The 16453-nt window shown below is 51.7% G+C and overlaps 7 protein-coding genes across 7 annotated transcripts; 3 read left to right on the top strand and 4 right to left on the bottom strand.

Annotated features, from left to right (window-relative positions):
- Positions 1-2183: 2183 nt before the first annotated feature.
- On the bottom strand, positions 2184-2834 carry PV07_00875 (uncharacterized protein; the record flags this gene model as incomplete). The annotated part of the gene is made up of 1 exon (XM_016387363.1): positions 2184-2834. One exon carries the CDS (start codon positions 2832-2834, stop codon positions 2184-2186), a length of 651 nt encoding a protein of 216 aa, XP_016254291.1.
- Positions 2835-3541: 707 nt separating this feature from the next.
- On the top strand, positions 3542-5099 carry PV07_00876 (uncharacterized protein; the record flags this gene model as incomplete). The annotated part of the gene is made up of 3 exons (XM_016387364.1): positions 3542-3685; positions 3746-4028; positions 4081-5099. Exons 1-3 carry the CDS (start codon positions 3581-3583, stop codon positions 5097-5099), a joined length of 1407 nt encoding a protein of 468 aa, XP_016254292.1. The 5' UTR covers positions 3542-3580.
- Positions 5100-6315: 1216 nt separating this feature from the next.
- On the bottom strand, positions 6316-10517 carry PV07_00877 (uncharacterized protein). The gene is made up of 5 exons (XM_016387365.1): positions 10170-10517; positions 10025-10117; positions 9699-9977; positions 9517-9607; positions 6316-9459 (listed from the first exon to the last, which is right to left on the bottom strand). Exons 1-5 carry the CDS (start codon positions 10296-10298, stop codon positions 7127-7129), a joined length of 2925 nt encoding a protein of 974 aa, XP_016254293.1. The 5' UTR covers positions 10299-10517; the 3' UTR covers positions 6316-7126.
- Positions 10518-10560: 43 nt separating this feature from the next.
- Positions 10561-11842, top strand: PV07_00878 (uncharacterized protein). Its single transcript, XM_016387366.1, has 3 exons — positions 10561-10888; positions 10942-11032; positions 11084-11842. The coding sequence occupies exons 1-3, from the start codon at positions 10748-10750 to the stop codon at positions 11134-11136; spliced, it is 285 nt and encodes a 94-aa protein (XP_016254294.1). The 5' UTR covers positions 10561-10747; the 3' UTR covers positions 11137-11842.
- PV07_00879 (5-formyltetrahydrofolate cyclo-ligase) lies at positions 10967-12208 on the bottom strand. The gene is made up of 3 exons (XM_016387367.1): positions 11954-12208; positions 11412-11906; positions 10967-11351 (listed from the first exon to the last, which is right to left on the bottom strand). The coding sequence occupies exons 1-3, from the start codon at positions 12114-12116 to the stop codon at positions 11248-11250; spliced, it is 762 nt and encodes a 253-aa protein (XP_016254295.1). The 5' UTR covers positions 12117-12208; the 3' UTR covers positions 10967-11247.
- Positions 12209-12305: 97 nt separating this feature from the next.
- On the top strand, positions 12306-13897 carry PV07_00880 (uncharacterized protein). Its single transcript, XM_016387368.1, has 3 exons — positions 12306-12676; positions 12751-12865; positions 12980-13897. Exons 1-3 carry the CDS (start codon positions 12551-12553, stop codon positions 13501-13503), a joined length of 765 nt encoding a protein of 254 aa, XP_016254296.1. The 5' UTR covers positions 12306-12550; the 3' UTR covers positions 13504-13897.
- Positions 13743-15369, bottom strand: PV07_00881 (uncharacterized protein). The gene is made up of 5 exons (XM_016387369.1): positions 15108-15369; positions 14882-14995; positions 14774-14829; positions 14480-14679; positions 13743-14355 (listed from the first exon to the last, which is right to left on the bottom strand). Exons 2-5 carry the CDS (start codon positions 14965-14967, stop codon positions 14245-14247), a joined length of 453 nt encoding a protein of 150 aa, XP_016254297.1. The 5' UTR covers positions 14968-14995; positions 15108-15369; the 3' UTR covers positions 13743-14244.
- Between the last annotated feature and the right edge of the window lie 1084 nt (positions 15370-16453).

Genomic DNA, 16453 nt, shown 5'->3' on the forward strand with positions numbered 1-16453 from the left:
GGATCGCATTACTCTTCATCATCGCGAACTCGTCCTTCCCGATCAGGCCGCGGGTCTTTTCGGTCAGGGGCACGTGCAGGCTGACCACGTCCGCCTGTTCTAGAAGCTCTCCAATCTGCGAAGCTCGTTGGACGTCTTTCATCTCGTCCCAGGCACTCTCCGGGGCGTACGGGTCGTAAGCGACCACCCTCCCTTCCATGGCCCCAGCCCACTTCCGCGCAATGACACGGCCAATATTGCCGACGCCGACGACCCCCATCGTTTTGCGGAACAGGCTGTGTCCCAGAGTCTGGCTCCTGACCACCTTCTCCCCGTTTCTGACCCGCCGATCGATCTCACACACCCGTCTAGCAATGCTCAAGGCCAACGTCAATGTCAATTCGGCCACGGCTTCGCTGTTGATGCCCGGGGTGTTGCACACGATTACCCCGTGCCTCTGTGCGGCCTGGAGGTCGATGTTGTCGACGCCGGCTCCCTGTTTGATGATGGCTCTGAGGTTTCGGGCCTGGAGAAGTTCCGCTTCGCCGATCGTCGTCTCCGACCTCACGAGAATGTACGTCGCGTCCGTGTGGTAGGTTTTCGCTCGTGGATCTCCTGGCAGAATGACGGTCAAGTCGCCTTGGCTTTGGAGTTTTGTGATGGCATCCTCATGATACGGGTCGAGCACATAGACCACGGGGACATGTCCCATCTTGGAGTCCATGAGCTCTTGCTTGCTCGGGATGCTGAAGAACCAGATTTCGGTATCGGATTGTAGCAGGGTTTGGGGACGGTTCCGGCGTTATTGTAGCTCCAGTATCGGCATTTGACCCGGAGTCTGCCCGGTTCCACTGTTAAGTCGTGATACAAGTTAATTCTCCCATGTTCCTCAGGCTTTAGTATTGATGTATTCACATACTTGCGAAACATGGCTGATCAAGACTCTATCGTGGCAGCTCTCCGGCAGTACACAACGTAAGTACCCATGGGGGAGGCCGGGTCTACCCACGAACTGACACCTTGCCCAAGCTGCGATGTTTCCGATGCCTTGATGAAGCTCAAGCACCCGCACGGCGGGTTCCTACCAGGGCTCACGATGTGGTCCCCCGAAAGACACGGCGAGGTCAAAATCGTCGGCCCCGCATACACGGTGAAATATGTGCGGAACAACTACGAAAATCAGCCCAGGCCTGCGAGTCACTATGTCAGTCCTCTGTCGTTCGCCGCTTCTCCAATGCCCATTTTGGCTTGGAGTATTGATTGACCCGTCCCAGATCGATACGATCCCCAAAGGCGCCGTGGTCTTCGTGTCGTCTCCTCCGGGAATCGTCAATGCCGTGTACGGTGGCTTGATGAGTACGAGAGCCCAAGCCTCAGGTGCTGCGGGGACGGTGGTCGATGGAAGAATCCGTGATGTCCAAGAACACCGAGGCCTAGGTTACCCGGTATGACAGTAGGGTCTCTCAAGTGAAGATTGAATGATTGATCAGTGCAGGTCTTTGCCCGTGACGTTGGGACGGCCGCTCCCTATGAGGTTGTGCGCGTGAGCGAGGTATTACTCCATGATGAAAAAGGTTGTCGGGAAAGTCGTTTGACGTGCTGATCGTCCCGTGTCACAGATCAACGTGCCGCTAAGATTATACGACCTTACAATTGACGCCGTGGTGGAACCTGGCGACTACATCGTGGGTGACATCAACGGCGTTGTCTGTCTTCCGAAAGCTTTGGCGCAGAGGGTGTTGGAGCTCATTCCGGCGCAGCTGGAGGCAGACGAACGTGTTGCGGCGGATCTGAAAAATGGAGCCACCTTCGCTGAAGCCAGCATCAAGCATCGCGGGGCTAAAAGGTAGTAGAGCTTCGTCCAGCAATTGGCACGTTGTACCACAGAATAGATCTATAGAAGGTCGCTGGATGGCTACCGTACGTGTGTTAGAGGCATGTAATCCGGCAAGGGCATCGTACATATGTGTCAACCGCCCCACTAATGATGGTGAAGAGGCCTACTACGTCTTTACCGAGGACCACCACTATGCTGCTGTCGTATGATGTCAGGAGTTCGACCGCTCTTTCTCTTCACAAGTCGATTGAAGGCGCCATGTTCTCTATTTTAAAGCCCCTTTATGGTATGTAATTATCAAGACATGGCCTTGTTTGAGGCCAGAAGAAAAAACCAAGTAATGGCCCAAACATTCTCTCTGTGACGATTAACGAGTTGGATAGATTACAATTCTTGTTGATTTGCCGTTGGCTGTCCGCTTCTTCTCCACCGTCACTGTGGTGGCTTTATCGCTGTAGACGGATACGGCAGGATACACATTGTCCTCCCTTCTGGCGTTTTTCCTGCCTTCGTAATGGCGATCCTCGTAGAAGTCGTTATCATAGTGGTGTCGATATCTGTTCGACCGCTGCAAAGCATCTCTTTCATCATCGTATATGTCGCGCTCGTCGCTGCGCCTCGACACACGTCGTTCGTCCACTTCGGCATCATATATGTCGCGCACATAGTCGCTGCGCCTTGATCCGCGATACCTGTTCACGTCGGCATCATCTGTGTCGCGCTCGTCGTAGCGCCTTGATCCGCGCGGTCTGTACACGTCCGCATCATCTATGTCGCGTTCGTCGTAGCGCCTTGATCCGCGCGGTCTGTACACGTCTGCATCATCTATGTCGCGCTCGTCGCTCCGCCTCGATAGGTATACTTCGTTCACATCAGCATCGTGTATGCGGCGTCCGTAGTAGTCATTGCGCCCGGATCCTCGGCGTATGTCGTTATCAACAACGCGAACTCGTGTGTATCTGGGATGCCGTTCGGAGGTGCCATGGGAGGGGACCCATATATATCTGTAAGTAGCCATTGCCAAATTCCCTTGTTGCAGATAAACTATGATCGGGACCGCTTTGGTAAACTCTCTAAATTTATTGTTGTTGACCTCCTGTCAGACACCTGCCTCTTCGATGCCAACTTCTGGAGAATACAAGGATGGCTTTCAGGGACCGAGTGAAATAGGTAATGTGGAGTGTCTCAGGCTATAACAGTCTGAAGTATAGGAAAATTTGTCGTACTTTATAATGCATTGAATCACCGTCCAATGCACCCAAGAGCCCTTCCCGTCATTGACGTCGGCGGCTGTGTGAAATTTGGCCTTTTTGTAGATTTGGGCAGGCTGGCTACGCCATACGGGGCAGTGTGCATGCAGCCTGTAGGCCAACGTGCATACAGCACTGGAGCGTGGCTATCAGGATGTGCCTCGATTCTCTGCCTTGCGGGCAAAAGACGGAATATCCCGCCAATCCATAGGCGAATATTAGGCACTATGGTAGATAAGGGTCTCTGTCATTCGTGACAGTGGCAGAGCAGAGAACAAAAGGGCAAGCCAGGCTGCTAAGCCTCGACCGCTAAGCCCCAACAGCTAAGGTCAGCTGGCCACTCAGCCTCAGCAGCTGGATAGATCCCCGACCTCGAGCTTTGTCAAGATCTTCATTCATTTAAGGGTGCTTCACGGATGCCCTGTCCCGCAAAATACGCCTGCGAAATTGTTTTCTAAGAAATACAGTCTCAGATGTGGACAGTGGCATCTCGCACTCCTTGCAACGTTGAATCATGGCCGTCATGAGCGTGTCGGATTTCTTCCACATGAAATCGCGCGATTTAGTGATATTCTCCGAATTTGAAGGATGTAAAGCATCTATCATTGAAGTTGACAAGGTTGGGCCACATTTAAGGGCACCCCGTTGGCTGAGTGAAATCTAACAATAATGGACAAAGTTAGGGCAACCCAAAGAGTTTCGTTCTAAGGAGGTCAAGTCGCTAGACAAGCAACTAGAGTTTTTCTCGCAACCAACACCTACGGATACACATAGGGGCTCTTTACACTTACTCTTACACCGATGCACTAGAAAGAAGGCCGAAAAGGCCCCTCTACCCTTCGGAGATCAGAAGACTTTCGACACGGTGATTGAGAAGTTGAAGCTGCCGACGTGTTATCCTTATGATTACGCGAGGTGGCAGCACATTCCCGCAAGGACGACATTCTTTCGTTCCGGTGTGGGTGAGTTTGATAACTTGATAAGTGCCTTGAAATGAAATCTGATGGGGCTCAGAGGTGGTCTGTCATACTCCGAAATTCGGCACGACCTGGGCAAGCCTTGCGCTGTGGTATGACTCTGAAAGTCAGACAACGTCTGCTTTCCTGTCTGTGACTGAAGGCGAAATGGAGGAACTGATGGTGGAGACGGTGAACAGTCTCAAATTTCTGGCTAGCCATCCGCTCCTGCTGCCCATTGCGCTCTATTGGGTGACCTCTCAGATCCTTCGACGCGACAACCACGACACCCACGTGAATATGAACACCGTTCAAAAAGACACAGGCTTGTTGAGACAATATTTAAAGGTTGACAGTACGAGAGCATCCAGCACCACCGCCTCCACGACAGAAAAAGGAAACGCTAAAACTTCACAACAGAAGGCGCCTACTCTGACCGAGATTCACCAAGTTATTGTCGAACAACATGCGCGCCTCACACGTGGTCTCGCTGAATTCACTGAGGAGCTTGGAGCATCTTGCCTCTCTGCCCTCGATAGCATCGAAAGCATGGAAGAAGACGGGGACGAAGCGAAGAACGACAAGAAAATCTCGACTCTATTGATAGACAAGGATGCACATTTCGAGCTGAGGAAGCTCCTCGCCCATACGAAGGTCGGCACCAACTACGAACTACACCACCGCAAGCAGATTCTCAGTCGGGTAGAGATCCAACAGCAAGTCCTTTACAATCTTATGCAGTCCCGTCTTGGTGACGAAGCTCTCCGCGATAGTTCGGCTATGAAAAGCATAGCTGTGCTAACCATGGTGTTTCTACCGGCAACAGCACTAGCCACCATATTCAGCATCGGCGCATTCTTTGGTTCAAGTCCCGCCGATGGACACATTGTAGTTTCAGGGGAATTCTGGTTGTTTTGGGCAATAGCCATACCCCTTACGCTTCTGGTCCTGCTAATATACTTCCTCTGGGAGCAGCGAGAGTGGCTCCACAAGCAATGGCATCGAGAGAAAAGAGAAGACCAGGAAGCCCAAAAAACACCGCCGGCGAAGGGTGATCAGAAAAGAGCTCTCAAATGACAGAGGGGTCTATAGATTGGAAGGCAATCCAATTCAGGGTGAAGTCTGAATTCCGACGAGGAGATAGTGCACTTGACATTGTTTCGTGAGATGGTGTTGAAAGTCACTGAGTATTTTACAGAAAGGATGCAGTGTGAGAGAGATATTGCACTTGAATAATGAACACCGTTCTTCTTTTACCAATTTATGTCACCCCATTGCCTTACCAAAGGGCAAAATACATATCGGAAAAGCAGTGCACGAAAGGATGTATCCTTGCCCCATATGGACTAGCGTGATCTTTTAGTGAGCCGCCAAAACTCTGCACAAACTACCTACCGAGTACTCGGTACTCGTACGGTGCATCGTTACAATGTGCGAGATCGAGCTCAATCCCTTAAGGATCCCATTTTGGAGACACTTCTGACGGTTTGAATCATAGGTACAAGGAGTCTGTGCAGACGACATGGGTCACCGGTGCTTCTCACAACCACAGTGCCAAGTACTCCGTACAGCGTTGACCCTCGTCTCAACAGTAACCCCAAAAGTCAGATGCTTGCACGGCTTACCTTGTCCTTTCTCAGCTTAAAATGCCTCTGAAGGTGCCGTCGAAGTCGCTGTCCGGAGACAATGCCGGAGCTCTTGAATCCGCACTACCAAATCACAATGGATCCCTTCCCGTCTGTATCCTGGACCGCTTGCAATCTTTCTCTGATACTCTTCCAACCAACCTTCTCGGGCAAGAGGACAGTAGTATTGCCCCAGCTATGCGCCGAGTGAAGCAGCGCCCAGCCTTACAATCCAGTTCTTGTGTGCCCGTAAGACCGCCAGATTGTCCCCACGGTCTAGTAACTCTTCCTAGTAGTCTATTACGATAAGCTCTTCCAAGTCGCGGTGAGATTCTTAGAGGTGACCGTAGTTTCCGCCGAATGTCATATAGAATAGTCGCGAACTTTATAGAGCTTTTAGTACGTCGAGGTCTACAATCCACTTTCCTCTGTTGTCTATCGATACGAGGGTCTGGATAAAGAAAGCTTCTCCATCCTGGCGGCCGAGACTCCTGAGTGCGATCCAAAAATTGTAATCATTGTGTCGAAGGTGCAGAGACGTGCTCGCAAAGCTGTCTTCTGCCTCTCGTTGGAAATGAGAGTAGTCGTTGTTGGTCCACAGTTTCCGACATGTAGGAGAGTGTCGAACACTGAGAATTCTCCTTAAACACTCTTAGGAAAATTATGCCTTGCATCGGATAGTCTCAGTCAACCACAGCACACCTCATTCTGCCTGCCGAAGCCTTATAGCCTGGTCGTTGTTCGGCGGGGGTCTCAACTTGCATGAAGAACATCTCTACAGAAGGGGGCTCGGAGGAGTAACCTGGGATGGAACGGGATAGAATGATAACTTTGACCTGCGAGAGGTCTCTTCTATTCACTTTCTCCGTCTGATCTGCTCCCTTTCTTTGCCCTTCCATATGGACGTCGCCTTTCAAGTGACGGTCATCCTTCGGCGTCACCACCACCAGCACTACCTCTCCCCTGTCCGAACCCCATGTCTATCTAGCCGCCTTTTGAGAATGGGAAACACCATCTTTCTGCTACTGCTGGCCATATAGCTTGCTGAGCCGGTACTTGGCTCTATCTTTCAACCGTGATGTCGCGCCTGGTTACCGAATCGGTGGCGCCCTTCTCTTTTTCTGTTCAGTTCTTCGCCTTGCTCGCGCTTTACTCGCTTTCACATGCTTCCTGCTCGTTGAAGAAGCAGATCTCACCCACGAAATCCATGCCAGATGGTGTTCTCATTGGTGAAGTCAGAAGTACTGTCTAGAGATGTACACTGGGATCAGGTTGACTCATGTTGTATCGAATTGCATTGTTTCGTATCAAGAGCAAAGAAATCTGGTATCAGGTGTAGATGTGGTTCCTGCCAGTCAAAGCCGGTCCGGCAGGAGTTACGCCCAAAGATGCTCGAGAAATGACATCAATTCAATCCGTTGTCCTGCTCAGGCTGACGCGGGAAATTTTCAATCGAGAAAAGAGGCCTCGTTCTGTCGGTCAGCCGCTGAACTTGAACCTTGCCGCCTCCAACCTGCCCAATCCTTCACGTGGCGCCACATTCCGCCGCCGATACGAGTTTGTAAAGTCTTGGAGTAACACGCGCACTTTTCGGGCCTCGTTTTGCTGCAGCTTGTCGCTGATGCCTTTCATCAACTTGTTCGCTTCGGCAGGTTTGAGTGTGCCTGCAGGCAAAGCTTGCAGAGTCCCCTGAACCCATTGAGCTGCCGCTTGAGGTACCAAGTTGAACAAAGACAGGAGAATGCCGGAGGCATCTGGGAAGCAATCCTCGGGAAAGCTGAACATCATGCCGGTCAAGACTCGGTGCACAAGCTCCTGTCCTGTAGAACCTAGCACTTGCCTCACTGCTGCTTGGACCTCTGGTGGGTTTCCCGCTGTTGGTTCACCATTAGGCCCGTTGAAATTGGAGATCGGCGGTTGCTCGAACCCAAAATCAAGGAAGTCCCTCAGAAAGTGCAAAGTAGCTTGGATTGGTTCCAATGATTGCAGCGTCAGGGCCGTCAATGATGCATTGACCATCGGGAGGGCAAGGTTCGAAGTAAGGGCCTTCTGAGGATAGAACCGAACCGCATCAGATGCCAGGCGGAAGAAATCCTCGATAACGTCGGGAAGCTCGACGGGTTGCAGTTCAGCAAGGATCCTGAAGAAGACTGTGGCTTGCTGGGCAAAGAATCGATAGACGTTGTCGCTAGTAGCCTCGTCGACGAATTCTGCGCCGTAGGAGAATTCCCGAATGACCGCGTCTGTTGCCCACAGGAAACAGCCTTGTCGCGACGCTTCAAAGCCCTCGGCAATACTGGTCGCAAGCGTGGGTAGAAGCGGGGCTGTGGCGGTCCGGTAAGATATCACCATCGACCTCCAGCACTTGCACACCCTCTCCAGAATCGGCATGGATCGGGTGAAGTGCTTTGCAATCTGTGAAAGAGCTGGGAGCACCTCTTGGCAATATTTGACTGCCGGGTTCTCTTCGGATGGTGAAACATACGGTTGTACCCAGTCGAAAAAGACCGTCATGAGCCCTAAGTAGTCAGCAACAGTCTTCTCAGCACTTTCATCAGTTGCTTGTGCGGCAAGGGCGACCACCCTCCTCATGACTGGATCACAGAACATCTTCATCGTCTCATAAACCTTGCCAACTGGTTGTGCCGCAACAACCGCTGCGACTCCTTCGGTCACCTCTTCTTGGCTTGTCGATTTGAGCTTATCGATAACGCTTTCATAGAAGCTATGGAGCTGCGGAACGTGGTCGCCTAGCAAGCTGTGGCAGTCGGTTCCCAAGAACTTGAAGGCCAGGGCTGCCGCCTGAACAACTTCCTGGGAGCTGTGACTGAACCCAGAGATGACATAGTTGAGCTGCGCCTCAAGAGTCTCCGGATGTTGAGAAGTCCATTCGGTATAGCGAGCCAGGGCCATAATGGCTTGGAACTTCAGCTTCTCATGATCTGGCACCGTGGTAAGCAGAGGAATCACTTGTGGAAGCACTGTATCTTCCTCCGGGCTGACCATTCGGCCCATTGCCCTGAGGCTGAAGAGTGGTGCCTCAAGCTCCTGCCAATGTGGTACGGTTGTACCCGAGACCTGTGAGGCATATTTCTGTCCCCAACTCTGAATCAGGGCAAACGATTTCATCAGACACTGTGTGACTCCAATGACCTCACAACAGTCCTTGAGGACATCGCCCATGTTATGTCGGAAACTGCGGAACTTGTCTTCTGCCTCTCGATCCCCATCGAAAAGGTCCTTCTCATTCCCGTTCTCTGGCGTGGGGAATTCGAGGTGTTTGATCATGACATCCACGAGTTTCGAATAGAGGTCTGCAAGGGCAGCTCGAGCAGGCATGTATTTTTCGAGGGTGAGGGACTGCTTCAGTTCGTACCAGAAGATGAACGTGACCGAAATAGCTTCTCGGTCTTTATCGCGTACGCAACATTCGAGAACACATTCGACAAGCTCGCGGAAATCTTCCGGCATGCGTGCAATGAGTACAACCCAAGCCTCGCCTGCCTCTGCGAAAAGTCTCGTGATACCTTTCATGAGATCGTTGTCTTCCGTGGAAGCAGCTTCTGCAATCATGGGCCTCAGCTTGATGATTCGCGGGTAGAGTATTCGAATAACGCTTTGTGATTCGTCGACGTCTCGGGTGTCTCTGAACATAGTGCAAAGGCAATCCACAGCAGCATCGAAGGAATCACTGTCTTGGAGAGCGTCGATAATTTCATTCAATAGGGGGGAGTTCACAACGTCGATCGTGGGGATCTCTCGAAGCCATGATGCGATACAAGAATACAGGTGAGGATTGTGGGCGGCTTGAGCTAGAAAAAAAAAGAGGATGTCAGCGGTTCCAGTCGGACAAGAAGACAGGCCCTTACTTGATGACTGTGCGTAGGAGACCAAAAGGTTCAAGACCTGAGCGGCGTTGTCCTCTAGGAGTTCCTTAGTCCGATCGGCAAGTTCCTCTTCCTATATTGCAAATGCTGGATTAGACTGTGATCGGTTCCCAGGGTGGTGTTGCGGCAAAGTCGAGCATCAAATGCTGCGTGGTCGAACATACTGAAAGGTTGATCTTGCGGCCTTCTGTGACTTCTTCTGGTAAGATGCGCAGGAAATCGAGTAGACAGTCTCCGCCGTCACTACTGCTGCCAACAGCTGATCCCACTGTTCTTAAGACGTCTTTCCACGTTGTCAACTGTATTGCCAGGATTGCCAGGCACACGCATAATTGCGTCCGAACGGGTCGAGGACCCGAGATATAGAGTTGAAGCAAAGAGAGGAGCGAGTCTCGAAGAGGAGTGAGGGCGTCGGCTGGCAGCTGATGAAGGTCATAGGTAATCTGAACGTGTCAGTGCTGGATTTGCTAGACGGATCGGTAGTACAGACTTTTCCCTTCAATGTCGTCGCAGCAAATAGCCTGGCTTCTGCCGGGACGGCTGAATCTTGTAATATCGCATGAGTTGTGTTCCACGCTTCGAGCTGTTGCCACATGAGCACTATTGTCCCTGATGTGTGCGGGTTGGGCACAGACCGATTTTTGAAACTTCTCAAGGAATTCGTGGGCATTGGTTTTCTCTTCTTTGCCGGCGTTGCTCTGCATAGTCGCCAGAGCCGAAAGGATTGGCGCATAGCCGCTCGCAGGGTTTGCCTTATCGGCCATGGTGGTTGAGGTCGATGAGGGTGATGAAAATGAGGGGCAGCTTACAGGCGTCTCGGCCAAGCAGCGAAGGGGAATATGTGGTTGTTGTCATCCGGTGAGGAAATGAACAAAGGATTGACGCAGAAGGAGCAGATATTGATGATAGGCGCCGTCGCAAAGTGTCATGGAAGGAGAGACAGTGAGCGTAAATCGGCAGAAATCAGATGTTTTGGAAATGACCTCAGTTTCTGATTAGGTTGCGAGCCTTGTTTCCCGCCTCAGCCTTCCTCCGCATTTTGGATTTTCTGTCCTGCGCCAAAACTTCTCTCCTCTAGACCACGAAAGCTCTCCACCAACATACTCGACAGTTGCGCTCCCTGAGACTGAGAGTGTTAGAGTCCTATGAGCGGCATCTCCACCTGAACAGACGCAGCGCAAAATATACCCTTGCGGCGCAAAGTGTGCCCACAATGACTGGACGCGGCGGCGGTGGTGGCCGCAAAACTCTTCTTGCGCCTATCCATTTTATTTTCAGTCTGTTGCAGAAGCGCTCGACGGTCTCCATCTGGCTCTACGAGAATTTGCGCACGCGCATCGAAGGGAAAATCAGGGTGCGCCCTCTCTTGGACTGTGGCTGGGGATTGTGCGACTGACCGCTGAACAGGGCTTCGATGAATTCATGAATCTAGTAATTGATGATGCGGTCGAGGTACAACTAGCTACAAGAGATACCCCAGAAAAGAGAAGGCAGCTTGGTACGATCTAGCCTGGGCTTCGGTGCGTGTATAGCAGCTGATGACTTTCAGGACAAATCCTATTGAAAGGCGACAATGTCTCGTTGATCCAGTCGCTGGACTAGAATAGACAAGCGTTGGTCTTATTGCAATCATTCAGCACCAAGCGCCAGGCCTATCAGGCATCAACTCGAACGGAAATTAAGCTGTGCCAGAGGAACGATGCCGTCGGCGCATCACTCGACATCAGCAACTACTATTTGATCGACAATCCAGTCATGCTCGTCCGCGGGAATCGTCTCGCCTGGCGGCAGTACTTGTTGGCGAAGTGCAATCCCTACTGCAAGAGAGGGATTTAGTTGCAAAGCGGCTGGGAAGATATCGAGGGTCGGCCACTTACCCAAGAGCGGCATCGGTCGTCCACTTTGGCTCCCGCTGAGTGTGTCTTTGTATTTGGAGAGATAGCGGTCATAGAAGCCTTTGCCATGGCCAAGGCGACGGTGAGACTGATCGAAGGCCACCGCCGGCATGAATATTAGATCCAGACTAGGAGGGTCTTGTTGGTCTCCCGAAGAGTGGTTCAAGATCCCAATCCCACCAAGAGCATTCCTCCTGGTTTCGACTGAATCCTTGGAAAGCGACGGAATGCCCCAAGCATCAGGGCTTAACGAGTGAAAATCGTCCTTGTCATGTAGTTGCAGCATGTCCATTACCTTTGACTTTGGGGCTTCCCCTGCATGAAGATAAGGCACAAAGACACATTTTCCACTGTCGAGGGCATGTAGAACAATATCTCGGGTCGAAGCCTCCCTGCCAGGCATTGACAGAAATAGGGCCACTGCCTTCGCGTTTTGATAAGCTGGCATTTGCAGTACTTGCTCTGTGATGATGGCCGCTTTCACCATCAGCTAAAGCTTGGTATCGGTAGTGCGACGCTCCTACATTGTCTTTCTATTTGATTCGAGTCAAGTTTCTTTAGATCGCCTCCGATTCTCTGTCGCAACGCTGCCTTCTGATCCCTCAGAGCCATGGTTGTTGTGGTCTGTAGAGCTTGAAGCGACGACCACGACCTCATCGAGCAACGAACCCAAAGTGGCTGCTGCATTCGTGCATCATGGGCTTCTAGATCGAGTTCGGGACCAGCTCTTCGTAGTCCTTATGGGAAGATGATATGATTTGTGAATTGCAGGGCTGAAGTGCCGTCATATGGAGAGCAGCAGTCGGAAAGACACTATTTTTGAAACGTTGGTTCTGACAAACCGCACCAGCCTCAAAACAAGCTCCAGTCCGCATGCAAATCCGCAGCCCGAGACCCCTGCACATGCGCCTCAGCCTCCGCGTCAACATCCCCAAGGCGAGCAGCCTCAAAGGGTGAGAATCCCAGATTGAAGTGAGACAGATTGTATCAACAACCAACGACTGCAGACGTCCGCCCACTCTCTCTTTCTTCGTCCCTGTCCGCGGAACACACGACTATCCCTTCCCGTCCTACCTCGACATTCTCGACGCCCTCACACAATCCCTCAAAACAATGCCACAATGATCACCTCGATACAGACTGTCGTTACTCTTTCGCTTGGCCTGGCGGGCCTTGTGAGAGCGCAGTATGATGCTGCACTCGTGGGCACATGGACGACAAAGTCCAAAAAGGTGGTCACTGGTCCCGTAAGTGTGCTCTCCGTGTCAATGCGTGTGTCGCAGCATCTCGCGTGCGTTCATATCTCTGACCTGGTACCCAGGGTTTTTATGATCCTGTCGCAGACAAATTAATCGAGCCCGATCTGGCGGGCATTTCCTACTCTTTCACAAGCGATGGGTATTATGAAGAAGCATACTATCGAGCAATCTCAAATCGTATGTTTGGACCCCCTCGACCCAATAGATGGAAGACCCTCGATTTTGGCATCTCGAGACTCCATCCCTGGGTAAAGAGCAGGCAAAGAGACAATACTAACCACCCTCCTCTAGCAACAACTCCTCAATGCCCCTCCTCTATAATGCAGTGGCAACACGGCACCTACTCTTTGCCGGGCAACGGCTCGATCGTCCTCACACCCTTCGGCGTCGATGGCCGTCAACTGACATCCGCCCCCTGTTCCTACGACAACGCCGTCTACATCCGCTACGAGCAACCCGAACTCTTCAAATCTTACCAGGTCCTCACCGATGCCTTCCACAACGTGCCCAGATTGAATCTGTACCAATTTGACGGGAGCCCAATGCAACCCATGTATTTGATGTACAGCCCGCCCCAGATGCTCCCGACCCAGACGCTCAATCCGACGAGTGCACCGAGCGCGACGGGTAAATCGAGGGTTAAGCGAACGGATGGAGGAGACGGCGACCAAGAAGTGCTCCAGCCGTTGAACCGAGACTCGCATATCATCAAGCAACAGCCCGCCGATTTCTACAATGCTGACAGGTGGTGGTGGGCGGGAGTTGGGTTGACGGCGCTTGGGACGGTGATGTACATGCTACCAACATCCGTGTGAGGGCAATTTCAGGAGCAAAACAGAAAAGAGGTCAAAAGAGTTCGTGTCTGTCATTGAGAGGTTTTCGAGGTGTGTAGCCTTCAGGAATGGTGTTCTATAAATGCTTCAAACAAGGATTGTGAAACAAGGCACGCATTTTCGGACAGGCGTTGGGGGAGCCTTTGTGTGATATTCTGCCTCGAAAAATATGCCATGGGTAAAGTGATCATGAAAATGTAGCGGGAACCCGGTGGGGGGAGAAACAGGACGGTTAGATCAATGATTGCGAACATGAAATCCTCGTGGCTGGAGGCCACTGTCACATAGAATGGAACGGAAGTCCGTAATATCAACTTTGCTGTTTTCGCACTTGTGGACCGCACCGTTCAAATCAGATCCAAATCCTTCTGTTCGGGGTCGCGGCACGTAGCCTCCATATATGCCACCCCTAGTCACTTCTTCGCTACTCCCTTGTCTCTCGTGTAGATTGACTCCGTCTGCTGCTGAGAAAAGACCTGGAAACCAATGCCTTAAGCGTGGTCGAGAAGCACACCAGGTTTTGACAATTCGTCCTTGTTTGGGGTTGAGATGATGCGGCCGTTGACTTTTCTGTACACATGGAAGAAGCACAATCAGTATAACGTCCACGAGGAAGGATGTGTGAAGCAAATATCAATTCAACTCCAGCAATACGCCGACTCGGCACCCGCAATTTTTGCTATATTGACGCGACCACGAATTTGCAGCCAATTCGCCCAGAAATCAGCGGGATAATTTGGGAGGTGCATCAGAGGGGATCTTGATCCCTGCATTTCGTCCATCAACTTTCCTCAATTTCAGGGCCTCGACGTCGACGCCTTTCAATGTGCGCACCTAGAACCGGAAACATCAGCATCGCATGTAAGCGACAACAAGAGCGGAGGAGCAAAGAATTGTTTTTTGAGGGTCGCAGTGGTGATGGGAACCAGGTCAGGACTTGAGAGACGTAAGTCCTTACATTCAACGCCCGATTATCTGCAAAAAAGTTGGGATCGGTGCTCTTCCCGCCAATGCTCGTCCCGCAGGTCGAGCAGAAAGAATGAGCAATTCTCTCTTTCCCAAAGGTGTAGGTGGTCAATTCATCAAAACCACTGAGCCAGGTGATGTTGGACTCCAAGGGGTAGACCATAAGATATCCGTTGATGGCACAAATCGAGCCTGTACACGAGTAAGACAAGTCAGTCTAATGGTAAGAGATCTTTTGAGCCACGCCTGCAAGGCTTAGATTGGAGTCGACAAGTCGTAGGCTTACAATTGCAGCTGGTTACTGGGCCATCCTCGACCGGAGGGGAGAGCTTCATGGTGAATCTAGCATCGGTCAATAGGCCGGTGTCTACTTTGAGCACATTCACCTGCACACCTAACTCTGCCACAATGGCATGATCCTTCATATGACTTGGATTTTGGCTTTGCAGTCGGGCTAATCGGGCTGCCTAGGTCGGACATCGTGCCTTGATGTTTTGCAAACTCGAGCCTTTGTTGGTTGGGCAAGGTTAGCCGGCTCGAGAAAGTCTTCTTAATGCTGTTCTCGATAGTAGCATTGAAGACTGCATATGACACTGGGCCAACTGCTCAGACCGACTCACCTGAGGCCTCCTGTCGCGTGCTTTGATGGGATCAATACCCCTTTCGGTCACCGGCGTTGAACCACGTCAAGGTCGGCCAACGGACAAAGATTAGTCCGAGGTTAAGGGTAGCCTGACGAGTGTGGCCACTACACGTGCAAAATTGGACGGTGAAATTTGAACAGATGCCGACTTGAGATGGCCAGTCACAGCGCGAGATAACCTGGAATGGTGGAAGTTGCCCTTATCACAGATGTCAATGGGAAGCAGCTGGAGGTCAGGGGGACAAACAGCTGCAGAAAAGAGTGTGAATGGTCGAAACAAGTTGCATTAGCATCTTCATCGCTCCCATGCCATGATTGGAGGACAAACAAGCGGAGTCCTCAGTCAAACAAAAGGAGGGGGATGAAACTGGCGGACACACCACGCCCTCTTGGGACCTCAGTTCAGGCAAGGGTCTGGAAAAGGTGGGAACGTCCATCCACAGACTAAGCAGTGACAGCCGACAGGTCGCATGAAGCTGCTTGCCCTTGGCGTGGTCTGCGACCATGGCCATGCTATCTGTCTGGTCCTTTCGTCTGATCCACGTTGCAGGTTGCTCGCTGTTTATGGGACCCGTCTTCTCCATCATGACGCAGCCTGTTCCTTGTCGGAAGCACAGAGCTGATGAACAGTGGATCCAACACGGGTGATATCTGGGGGTTGTACGCGTGCCCCATGGTCTCATGAGACAAAGCTTCGGTTGTTGGCGGCGTATCTACGAAATAGTCACATTTTGGGTGGTGGAGGAAGATTGCGCTCGATGGGGGATGGAGAGGTGTAGAACTCGTTCGCGAAGTACCGAGTACATAGAGCGAGACAAGACTTCAAGATATATCTCGCTGGATCGACAAATGGCGTGGCAAGATTACTATACCTAACTGATCGATATCAAGATTTGGTGAGGGTGATTTCTGGGCGTGCTCTTCAATCCTGGGTCATTGGCACGATGGTATCGTCAACTAGTCTCCCGTGAGTAAGCGAAGCCCCCGTGTTACCCCCGTGGAGTCTGCTGCTTAACGCCTAGAGCCCAATCCACTGTGCCTCGTAAAAGCTGGGGAATAGCGAGCCTCCCGAATGCCAGAATTTTACCATGCGTTATGCTCGGATCAAGCCGACAGGGTGACAGTTACACGAGATGGTGGTGCGTGGCACAAAGTATGCGCGATGATGTGATTCGGCCCGGAGCTTCTTCTGATGAGAAATCCAACTGGAATAAGGTGCGGAGAATGTGTGGGAGGACTTGAGCAAGAGGATCCAGCTGGTTGGTTCTCTCGTCGACGACCTCTCGAGAGCCATTTAGCGTTGATGCCTTGCGGCCCTGCAAG

This window comes from Cladophialophora immunda (assembly GCF_000835495.1).
Source record: "Cladophialophora immunda strain CBS 83496 unplaced genomic scaffold supercont1.1, whole genome shotgun sequence".
Taxonomy (NCBI): Eukaryota; Fungi; Ascomycota; class Eurotiomycetes; order Chaetothyriales; family Herpotrichiellaceae; genus Cladophialophora; species Cladophialophora immunda.

What these genes read in the sequence shown, in the direction of transcription:
- PV07_00877 (XM_016387365.1), bottom strand. Translation starts at nt 10,298, where the DNA reads ATGGCCGATAAGGCAAACCCTGCGAGCGGCTATGCGCCAATCCTTTCG. An exon ending in CGACGACATTGAAGGGAAAA is followed by an intron (nt 9,978 to 10,024) that starts GTCTGTACTACC and finishes TGACACGTTCAG; the next exon opens with ATTACCTATGACCTTCATCA. An exon ending in GCCGCAAGATCAACCTTTCA is followed by an intron (nt 9,608 to 9,698) that starts GTATGTTCGACC and finishes TTTGCAATATAG; the next exon opens with GAAGAGGAACTTGCCGATCG.
- PV07_00878 (XM_016387366.1), top strand. Translation starts at nt 10,748, where the DNA reads ATGACTGGACGCGGCGGCGGTGGTGGCCGCAAAACTCTTCTTGCGCCT. An exon ending in GCATCGAAGGGAAAATCAGG is followed by an intron (nt 10,889 to 10,941) that starts GTGCGCCCTCTC and finishes ACCGCTGAACAG; the next exon opens with GGCTTCGATGAATTCATGAA. An exon ending in AGAAAAGAGAAGGCAGCTTG is followed by an intron (nt 11,033 to 11,083) that starts GTACGATCTAGC and finishes GATGACTTTCAG; the next exon opens with GACAAATCCTATTGAAAGGC.
- PV07_00879 (XM_016387367.1), bottom strand. Translation starts at nt 12,116, where the DNA reads ATGCAGCAGCCACTTTGGGTTCGTTGCTCGATGAGGTCGTGGTCGTCG. An exon ending in GAATCAAATAGAAAGACAAT is followed by an intron (nt 11,907 to 11,953) that starts GTAGGAGCGTCG and finishes TGATGGTGAAAG; the next exon opens with CGGCCATCATCACAGAGCAA. An exon ending in ACGACCGATGCCGCTCTTGG is followed by an intron (nt 11,352 to 11,411) that starts GTAAGTGGCCGA and finishes CCTCTCTTGCAG; the next exon opens with TAGGGATTGCACTTCGCCAA.
- PV07_00880 (XM_016387368.1), top strand. Translation starts at nt 12,551, where the DNA reads ATGATCACCTCGATACAGACTGTCGTTACTCTTTCGCTTGGCCTGGCG. An exon ending in AAAAGGTGGTCACTGGTCCC is followed by an intron (nt 12,677 to 12,750) that starts GTAAGTGTGCTC and finishes CCTGGTACCCAG; the next exon opens with GGTTTTTATGATCCTGTCGC. An exon ending in CTATCGAGCAATCTCAAATC is followed by an intron (nt 12,866 to 12,979) that starts GTATGTTTGGAC and finishes ACCCTCCTCTAG; the next exon opens with CAACAACTCCTCAATGCCCC.
- PV07_00881 (XM_016387369.1), bottom strand. Translation starts at nt 14,967, where the DNA reads ATGTCCGACCTAGGCAGCCCGATTAGCCCGACTGCAAAGCCAAAATCC. An exon ending in TGCCATTGTGGCAGAGTTAG is followed by an intron (nt 14,830 to 14,881) that starts GTGTGCAGGTGA and finishes GACCGATGCTAG; the next exon opens with ATTCACCATGAAGCTCTCCC. An exon ending in CAGATAATCGGGCGTTGAAT is followed by an intron (nt 14,356 to 14,479) that starts GTAAGGACTTAC and finishes TTCCGGTTCTAG; the next exon opens with GTGCGCACATTGAAAGGCGT.